The following is a 10,791-nucleotide window of genomic DNA, read 5'->3' as shown; positions in this document are numbered from 1 at the left end:
CTTAAAGCCATGTTGGCTTGTCTCCGTGATAGAAGCCTGGCAGCTCTTTCAGCTCGGGGACTTGACCCACTCACCAACACATAGAGCAGATTTACAGCACTTTGAGTATATGCTTGTCTCAGTTTACTGCCATATTTGTGGATGGTAATAAGCTATGCACAGATATGAATCAGTTGGTCTCTGGTGCGGGGCGGACAAACACTTACTCACATGTATGAAGTGGCTGGTGGACCTAAACAAAAGTCAGCTGCTGACAAGTGAGACACACATTGGAGGCCGTTACATCCCACAACAGCACTGTATATTATTTGAACGTTGTTTGAATTTTATAAATCATCAGTTTTGTTTACGTTGTGACTAATCAAACAACACACACAGGGTGACAGTCTCCACCCAATGATAAAGCAAACCAGCAGCACTCCCTCGTTTCTTCCCTCATCCAGGCACTCCTGGTTTAACAAGGACACCCCAGCAGCCGATGCAGCTTGTCTGTGTTTCTCTGGCTCAAAAACTGGCAAGCAACGTTGTCTAGAGGTTCACATCACCGCAAGCTGAGAACATTCAAAGGCAGCTCTTTAGCTCACAAATCTGAAGTCTTCTGTTGTCCAATACCCTTTGATGCACGTCAACATAAAAGGGTTCACGTGCCCAGGGCGGTGTGAAAGTCAGAGCATTTGAGTGCAGAGGGGCGGCGTTGGTGTTTGTGTTTGATGCAGTAGGTCAGGCTGCACTAACTTTGCCTTACACTGAGGGATGATGGGCTGCTGCAGCTGCTTTTAATCCCTAAAAGCATTTGAGTGGGACACCAGATTGTTTATGTAGCTCATTGAAAACGAGCTGGCATAAATGTGTGTGTTAGGGGGGGAGTGCAGCTTACGATCCATCTGTCCCCATTCCTCCACAATTCACCATGATGGCAGACAGTGCAGGGAGGCTGAGACAAACCTGAGTCCTTGTGCTGATTTAATTAAAACACATTTTTTATCAACCAGTTTTTCCGCCAGGCTTTTCATGGCTCTATCTTGTGCAGCCTAGTGAAGCTTTTGACTACAGGCAAGTCTTTATTCATGCCAACAGGTGAAAAATCAGGCAGAGACTGAGAAACACAACACCGATTTCTGGAGAAAAGGCCTTCCCTGGCTCATTAGAGCCCCCTTTTTACTGTGAAATGCACCCAGGGACAGCACGGCCGCATAGTGGTTACTGCTGTTGCCCCACAACAAGAAAGTTGGTTCCTTTGCCTGTGCAGAGTTTGCACCATCCAAAGACATGCAAGTTAATTGGTGACTCTAAATTGTCCGTACTTCTGAGTGTGAGTGTGAGTGGTAGTGTGTCGCTGTATGCTCACCCTGCGATGGACTGGCGACCTGTCCAGGTTAACCCGGCCCTCATCCAGAGTGAGCTGGGATTGGCTGGCTCCAACACCCCTGCGACCTGGAAATGGATAAGCAGTAGAAGATGAATGAATGAATGAATTATACCCAGGTGGAAGAAATACCTTCATAAGAAAGCAAAGAGACATTTTTATTATCAGTTTCTGATAATGTTTTATTAGATTCTTCTTTTTAGGTCCTGGTAAAAGACGGTATCTTAAAAACTAAAAACAAGTCAGTATAATAAACAATGGATAACAAAATGTGGTGACCAACCTGATACACAGCTGTCATGCCAGAGAGTCAAACATTTTTCTTTTTTTTTTCTTTTTTTTTTTTAACAAGAGCTTCTCATATGTCTGCCGGAAGCTTCCGTGTCATTGTTCTTTCTTTGACCCACAATGTTTTTTTTTGTTCAACAACCCATCACGCTCTTAAGTTGCTTAGGTTGTACTTCTCCACAAATGATAAATTATAAATGGCTTGGAAAAAAAAAAAAAAACCCAACTTAAAACATTCAAACAAACACCCACAACTTGGTTAATTTAAGCTATTTAAACTCCATCTTGCATATTTCAAACAAGACAAGATATGATAAAACACAATTATTTTGTGATATGAGAAATTTGCATTTCATTTATATCCAAATGTGCAATAGCAAAAAAAATTATACTGATGGATAACAAGTAAAAAGAGCTTAAGATTTTCATAATTTTATCATTTGTTACAAAGATTGATAAACACAGGTGAACTGGGTAAAGCATAACAAATTAGACTTTGGTTCATACGTGCACTTTGAACTACAAAGTGACAACGATACAACATTTAGTCTGAAGTTTAAATGCATCTATTCAGGTAAATAAAGTCACTTAGACCCATGGACGGATTAAATTTGGGACTAGCTTTATAGTTGCACCTTTAAGACAAATAGTTTCAACTGTTAGTGAGGCAGTCACTGAGTTCAGCGTCTGAGAGATTATGAATGATCTCCTTAGTTGACCAAAAATAACCTCAATAGGTGAGCCAACTGACACAATTGTGTACCATCTCTCTGTGTATATAAACAAAATGTTGATTTAACAGATGCCATTTGCAGCAATATATGACAATTGACTAGTGATATTTCCCCAAATAATCAGCGCAAGATAAACAATAAAACACAGGGGCAAGAAAACATGCTCGAGACAGTTTCCTATTCAAAAAACAATGATAATCATCAGCAACTAGAAAAGTTACTGTAACACTCAAATTCTGAGGCAAAATATATAGTGTTACCTAGAAGTTGACTGTAAACCAGAGAGCAAGATGTTACACAATTTCACACAATTTATTTACTGCAAACAATAAAAGAATAATGGAGGAAAAGGAACGTGAAAGGACTGTCCACCTGTTCACACAAGCGTGATTGTCACTGAACTCATAAAGCTGGAAAACTAAAACTATATTGTGATAAAACATGTTTCTGTGCTTATCTGTAGAAGGTGAGGGATGTGTACTACTCCCATTGAGAGGCTCATCAGTGCTGAAATCATAGCGAAGTTTTCTTACGCTTTTTAAATGATCAAAAGTCTCTGTCAGGTTGGAGTGAGGGTGACTAGGATGGCTCTCAGACCGATTTTTCAAAACAGGCTGTGGGTGGAAAACTGTGGCCCATTTCATTTTAGTGTTGTTTCTGTTCCAGACGCTGTCAAAAATGGGAACATCACTGACAGCTGTGACCTCATGGTGTGAAACATTAACAAGACCGAAACAACAGAGTGAACACACTCTCAGACTTTCCATTTACTGATGGAGCTGGAGGTACGTTCTTTCAGCAGCTCTTGAACATTAGTTGTTCTTCGATGCAGCCAAATCTCAGTCCATCTCTGTGCTGCAAAAGTGCGCCAGAAAGGAGTGAAGACAGCTTAGTGGATCAACTGGAGCAGGAAAGATGAAGGTTCCTAACAGCTCACCAAAGTCAAGAGCTGGTCTGTAACTCAAGAATGGGCTCATAATTTGGTTTATTACTTGGTTGAGAAAAAATGGATAAAGGGATTGGAAGAGATTAAACTGACTGTGTGTGTGTTTGTGTGTGTATATACACACACACATAAAAAAGACAAATGTGGAACACATCAACCCTAATGTCTAAAAGAGGATTACCTGAGCAAAAATGTTCAATAAGGTGGAAAGAAAAACAAACATCTCTATGCATCATTTTCATTTTTCCCCAGGAACATGGATAAGCCACATCCACTCCAACAAGCACACGGCAGGGAGAAGGTAATAAAGACACCTTTCAGTGTGATGTAGTCCAATGATACACCAGCAATAACTAGAAAATACAGTCAAATCATCCCATCCCAACTGGAGTCACTGGACAATTTTTCCTATTGGGCTACATAAAAAATTTACAGGTGTGACTGATAAAAACTGGTGGCTCAATGTAGAGAAGTTGGTAACAAACCTGTGTTGTTTTAATATGCGATTAGAAAACCCCAAATGTCTGCCACACATCTTAAGAGCGGAGGGAGTCTGATGTTGCTCACCCTTCCTCATGTGGTTTAAGAACTAAAGATACACACTAACAACAAGAGTAGGCTGGAAAACGGATGTAAACTTTCCATGTGGAGCACAACATAGTTGACGTAGTTGATCATTTGTCAGTCTGTTGTTCTTTCAACCGCTCCCCCATTTAATGTTGAACTGTGATTCTGTCCGTATTATTGCACAGCATAGGAATATATGTAATCGGCTCTCACCTGCACAATTAAAGGTTCTGCTACAAAAACAACAGACTAAATATCACACACTCATTTCTGATTCTATGAACACACTTTGTGTCACATCAATCCATGGTCAATTGAAGGCATACTATGCCCTGAAAACAGAGCACTACAGTATATGAAACGGTCCACTCCTTAGTGCTTCGGTGAACTCAGTGATGGTTTGAATGACTCTTGAAAATGTTTCCATCTTGGACACAGAGAGGCGAGGCTTTCAGTGGACCAGGGGGAAATAAAAGGTAATGATGATGATTTTGGTAGCGGTGAAGGTCAAGCATGTTGTACGGCCAGCTCCTGTCCTATGAAGTGGCGTAGGCGCTCCAAATACTGGCTGTACAATTCAATGTCGTTGTGTCCTGCTCCCTCCACCCAGAGAGGCTCCACGGCTTTGGGGCAGCGCTCGAACAAAGCCAGGCCATGGGAGAAGTCGATCACCTCGTCCTCTGTCCCATGGATGATGAGAACTGGAGATGTTATTTTGGAGACTTTCTCAATGCTAAATGGGAAAGAAGGAAAGAAAGAAGATAAAGAAGTGAAATTGAATGATAATATCAATCATAAAATTTGTTAAAAACATTATGGATTAAACAATGGATAACTGAAGTTTGAATATTGCCTGGATTACATCTGTAATTTGTTCAGGGCTATAACATATTTACTGCTTGAAGAGTAGATTAATATGTAAGTGTACTATTTTTGGTCAGCAAAAGGTGTAGTATGATAATGTTTGACTGCCAATCAAATGTGCAGATTCACGTTAGGTAAGAGTTGACTCGACCACACAACAGTAGCCTGAAGTCAAATCTAAAAAGAGAGAGACATTATGTTGAACACAGGAGGCTTTTTCAGCTCACTACACACACTGCGGTATTCCCTGATTTCCTATCAGCTCTGTTGTTCAACCACATGTACCATCTGAAACTAGACTCTGTGCTAAGGTTGAGGTTGGCTGTTGATAACTTCCGTCACTAAAACCAAACTGACACCAAGAACAGCATGGATAAAGGCTCACTAATGATAGATTTACTCTGCGTCGCTATTGTCCAGCCAAGGGAAGTGTTCTGTTGCCAAAGTTTAAAAATAAAAAGTCAGCACAGTTACGACATACTACAGCAAACACCCACTTTACAACTGCTAACAAATCTCAGGGAATTTGATTCTAACTGTACATGAAGCACAAAAAAAAAAAACCAAAAAAAAAAAAAACAACCAGCTTTCAGTATTCTGTCCAAGGAGCACATCACTGAATTAATTAATTTGCTGTCTTTAACAATCAGGCCTAAAGGTTAACTTTGTAGAAACAGATCTATGTCTTATGCGTTCCAGCTGCAGGATTTCTTTAATGAAATTGGATCTTCACAGCTGAGAATATAATTTTCAGATTACAGCTATTATACCCTGCACTAAAAGTCTAATTCAGAACAAAACAATTTTAATAAAAAAAAATTATGAAACAGAGGTAACAAACATTTTAGATTTGAGCCTGATAGAGGGAGACCAGAAAAAAATTCAGCAGACTTACTTGGGGAAAGCATCAAAGCAGTAGGTCTTCTTTGTGTCAGGAAAGGCCACTCTCATACCAGAAGTTAAAGGTGAGTGTAGAACAATGGCAGCACACTCATACCGAGATGCCAGGTCTACTGTGGGAACTGTACCAATGCTCTGCCCATACAAGATTATATTCTCTGGGCTAATGCCATACCTGGTTAAAAGCATATAGACAGAAAAAGGGGTGTGTGAAGTTTAAGCACTGTTTTGGCCCTATTGACCACTTAGAGCACTCACACTCACCCAATCACACACATTCATACAGCATCTTCTACTTCTACAGCACTTCTAGTACAACAAGTAGAGTAGTAAAATGAGGAATGCAAAAATTATACATTTAAACGTTACTTATGGGAGAATATATTTTAATGTTCAAATATCAGTCCAGCCTTGAGCAAACTTAAATTTACTGAAATACCTTTAATCAACGCTTGCTGGTGTTATTTCCCAAGGCTAGAGCCACATTAAAACAGGTTTGTTTTCACTAATGAATCACTTCATCACAACACAACATCCTTAACAGACATATTCCCCTGCCTCCCAGTGCTCATCCATCCATCTACCTCGCTCTTTTTTCACTCATCCAGCATCTACACTACACTTTTCATCCTAGCTCTGTTCTGATCTTCACATCATCATCCATACTGGACCCTGAACGACCTCTCTTTATTTTTTGCCTTTTCTTTTTATAGGACATGCAATATACTCACATTGAAATTCATAGTTGAAAATGGGAACTATGTTGGAAATGTCTTTACTTGGCAGAGAAAAAACAAGTATAATAAATCATCCCTTGAAGGAGACATATAGGACAGTGATATCACAGCATACCGTGTGCGCAGAGCATGCCAGGCAGCATCTATGTCTGCATAAAGGTTCTTCTCAGAGGGCTTGCCAGTACTGACACCATAGCCTGAATAGTCGTAAGAAAAGATGTTGCAGTTTATGCGAGTGCCGAGGCCGATGTAGAAGCTGCTCATCTGGCCCAGGTCGACTGCGTTACCATGGGAGAAAAGCACTGTAAATCTGAGAAGACACACATGGTCAAATGAATATTGATTTTGGTACAGACGTAAAAATTTCTGTCTCTTATGTCTTTTCATAAACTCTTCAGGAAATTAGAAATGATTAGGTGGTCCCATTTGTTACATGAGAAATGCCCATATTTATAGCCAGTGTCTATATTTCATACTGCAGCTACTTGAATATGCGAGATTTCTATTTTTAAACAGTAGTCCTCTACATGGGACTTAAAGTGACTATAAAACAGCACAAGTAAATAAAAACGCTTCATAGTTCTGCTGGAGTCATAAAACAGAGAGTCACACGATGGATAAACGCCCACATCAAAAGCTAGTACTAACAACCAGACTATTATTGGAGATAAATCATTTCATCACATTTATCCCACCATGAATGTGACCCATGTCTATTCTTGATCAAACCACAGACAAGCTCTTGTTAAGATAAACAAAGAAAGAGCAATGCGACACCACATAAGACACATCTGACTAAAAGTGCTACATGTTGGACTGATTCACCACAACAGACTCACATCAAGTGACTCACTCTTACTTCTAGACATTCTAGACCAGAAGCATGGTATCCTGTACAAACACTGGGTATTCTATCCCTTGCCTTTTTATTCATGAATGCATTTTATTCTCTCAGAGAAATCTGATTCTTTTTTCTACATACTGGCTGTTGATATTCCCCTTCAGTGGTTTTGTTTTTAAACCACTATGGCCTCTGGGTTTGCTCTTGGCCTTTCCACGTTGGCTGTAACATAAGCATGGCCATGTCTTTTTAATTGATTTGGTAAATTAATCAGCAGCAGCACAGTGCAGCTGTTTAACTAAATACTTGTATATTTAGTAAAACCTGCAAATACAAAAAAGACAAACAACTGCCAATCACTGCCAATACATTGTCTCTAACTCACTGAACAAAGATCACTGCCATACACCTGGAAGCTGCAAACAGCAGAGAAAACCAGCATTCAACTTCCTGCAAAACTCAGAGTAAAATAAATGGGAACTTTACTTTTAAAGAACAAAAGTCTGTCAAGAAAAGAAGAAACACTTCAAACATGCGGGAAAAAAAAATTGAAAATTAAATAAATGAGAATGACAAATCAATCCAAAATAGATAACAAACAATGGCAAACAATACATATGTTAAAACACTGAATGGAAAATTAAATGGACCTTTTAAACTACCTACCTGGCACTAGGGACACAGCGAATGTACATGCAGCCAACTCGGTTCCCCCGGCTGGATCGAGTGAGAAACACCTCTGTCATATCCAGCTCTCGCTGTGAGTACTGAAACTCTGCTCGCTCCGTCAGGTGGAGCTTCCATCGTCCCTCCACAGCCCCAGCCCCTCCACTTCCAGTGACTGATGCGCCGCTCCGTGCTCTCAGGCTCCCCGATGTCCCTGTAGTGGCAGGGCCCCCATCTGGGTCGGGGAGAAAGGCGTACGTGGGCTCTGGGGGCAGGAAGGCGAGCTTGGCTGCGATGCGGCTCGGGCACGGTGGGCAGCAGAAGAGGCAGCAGAGCTCACTGAGAGAGAGGCCATTCATCTTTTACTGTGCAGGAAGAGGACAAGAGGATCACTGTGCTGACACAGCCACATCATCCCAGTGTTAAGACAATGAGATACTTATCACAATGTAATGTACAAGTCACTCAGTTCAGGCATGGAAACAATGGTGATGGAAATATTTCCACAGCAACCACTTTGTAACATGAGAAGACTACAAGGAAACAAATAATGGTTCAGTTATAATGACCTCTAATGGTAATAACAGTAATTAAAATTTCCTGGTAATAATTATTATGAAACTATTATCTATGTTATGCCAAATATTTTATTTACCAAAAGATAAAACAAAACAAAGCACCAGATATCTACAAATGAGAAAACCTAAGTTACAGTTATAAATGTCAGCGTTTTAGCTCTAAAACTGATGACTGTGGATGATGACTAAACCCAATGAGTAACTAAATAAGGTCCTCATTTCAGGATGTACTTCAACATAATGATTGTAACTCTTGACTTAAACATAATTTAGCGTTAATCATTTACAAAGAAGCCATGTAATCATCAGCTGAAGCCCCAGATGACTTCACACATACAATACATAAACACAACAGCAGCAGCAGCAGCAGCAGCAGGCTTACCTGTTGAACTGAGGGGCTTAGCCTGACTTTAAAAAAATTAAACAATGCAAAAACCACAAGGAAGATTTCCTGTACTTCAGACTGACACAAAAACAGGATACGGTTTATTCTAAGTGCCCAGTTAGCAAAAACAAAAAGATGAAGGAAAAGAGTGGTGGAGCCGAACAGCTGTTACTATTTACTAAATATTTGCAGTATTTTCTGGGTGATGTCTGAAGTCCAGCTCACAGCCATTTTGTCCACTTTTCTTTTTTTTTTTTTTTTTTTTTTATGTACGATGTCCCGAAGAAAAAGGAGAAAAATCCGACGGTTGTTTCTTCACTTTGGTGTCGTTGTGTTTTCCAGCGCAGTCTTGACCTCTAAGTGACCAAAACACACAAGATCCGCCGCCCGATCACGACCAAAACACACACCGATCCGTGTCCGCCGGTACGAAGGAGCGAAAGTGTGAAGAGCGATGACCGAGAGTCACATTTTTTTCCGGAGAAAGACAGAAAAGGAGAAAGTGTCGTTTGTTCTGTGCGCAGCAGCTAAAAGCTACACCGGAGCTTAAGCTAGCAAGAAGACGGAGAACACGGACGGCTCCGCTCGTTCACGGACTCCCGGCGGACTAACCCGGTTTAAAAACGCGGCTCCCGGCGTCTGCATCCGTCCCTGTGGGGGGCCCCCTCCTCCCCTCCGGAGGACGGTCGGTGCTGGAGACTCTTCCCTTTGACTCCGGGTCATTTAAATTGATCCATGTCCGCTCGGCGTTTTCCTCACTGTCTGCCCGTTCCGCCGCACCAGGAAGCGACAGCTGACAGGATGTGACGTCACGAGTTTCCATTGGACAATTAAGGGAAACTTGTTGTCTGTCCGAGCGGCGGCGGAGTGAAATAGGGCCCGTCTGACCCGAGCTGAGCCGTCCGAACAACACGGCGATGACGCAGACATTGCGATTAAAAAAGTCGGTGGGAAACGTTGATATCGTAGTCATTCATTCTTTTGGCACGAACAAGGATGCCTCATCATATGTCAGATAAAATAATACTTCCCAGTAATTATCCAACACTGACCCCTGACCCCTCACATTTCCAGTCCTGAGTCTCTGTGCGAACTAACTGTTAATACCTCCTCCACAAAACAGCCACCATGGGACCTCAAACACTAACCACAAAGGCAGACAAAATGATGGCAACTGTGAAATAGAGGACATAATCAGTGTAAATAATCTACGTCGAACATTTCCTTAAAATTTTAATAATCACAGATGAGAGAGATAAAGACACAAACAGACAACATCGCAGGCGGTCCAGGGGATGAAAGTGGATGTTAAGTTTGCTCAGCGTCCTCATCTCTGACCCAGGCCCCCATTCCTGTTGGCCACCCACCATCTACCCCTGCTAACCATAAACCATAGTGAAGGCGTAAAAACGCAACTGATGACAGAGTTATGTCCATCTTTCAGTGGCCCACGCAGGAGGGGTGGACTGCCTTGCACTTACCTGCGCCCATGAGGCCCATTTTCTCAGAACCCGTCCATGTCCGACCCCTCCCATCCAACAGACGGAGGGAGAAACAGAGAGACAGAGAGATTTCCTGTAAATTTTGGAGGAAGAAGCTTTGCTGGCTCAGGAACCACCTTCTCTACCCATTACAGAGAAGTGCAAATGTCAGCCTTTCAACTAGTTACACAACCCACCAGAAACAGGACACAAAAGTACACACTTTGACTGGCTAGACCTTTACAATTGTTCAAAGTGCCTGCCAGGCCACAAATTGTATGTATGTATATATATATATTTCTGTCCCTAATAAAGTGACAAATTATATATAGATATATATGCACAATTTTTAAAATAACAAACAGTATAAAATATTTGTCACTTTATTAGTCATTCAGCTGAATTACATTTGTGCAACCTCTCTTTATTTATTTATTT

General features: G+C 41.2%; 1 protein-coding gene across 3 annotated transcripts; it reads right to left on the bottom strand.

Annotated features, from left to right (window-relative positions):
• Positions 1 to 1,521: 1,521 nt before the first annotated feature.
• abhd17ab (abhydrolase domain containing 17A, depalmitoylase b) lies at positions 1,522 to 10,405 on the bottom strand. 3 transcript variants are annotated; one of them, XM_029500802.1, is made up of 5 exons: positions 10,354 to 10,405; positions 7,910 to 8,274; positions 6,518 to 6,712; positions 5,661 to 5,840; positions 1,522 to 4,634 (listed from the first exon to the last, which is right to left on the bottom strand). In XM_029500802.1, exons 2-5 carry the CDS (start codon positions 8,266 to 8,268, stop codon positions 4,409 to 4,411), a joined length of 960 nt encoding a protein of 319 aa, XP_029356662.1. In that variant the 5' UTR covers positions 8,269 to 8,274; positions 10,354 to 10,405; the 3' UTR covers positions 1,522 to 4,408. The 3 variants fall into 3 exon arrangements, with proteins under 3 accessions (XP_029356662.1, XP_029356661.1, XP_029356659.1); XM_029500801.1 differs by lacking the exon at positions 10,354 to 10,405 and adding an exon at positions 9,485 to 9,684; XM_029500799.1 differs by lacking the exon at positions 10,354 to 10,405 and adding an exon at positions 8,870 to 9,682.
• Between the last annotated feature and the right edge of the window lie 386 nt (positions 10,406 to 10,791).

Source organism: Echeneis naucrates, chromosome 4 (assembly GCF_900963305.1).
Source record: "Echeneis naucrates chromosome 4, fEcheNa1.1, whole genome shotgun sequence".
NCBI classification, from domain to species: domain Eukaryota; kingdom Metazoa; phylum Chordata; class Actinopteri; order Carangiformes; family Echeneidae; genus Echeneis; species Echeneis naucrates.
This window is presented reverse-complemented; position numbering and strand designations above follow the sequence as displayed.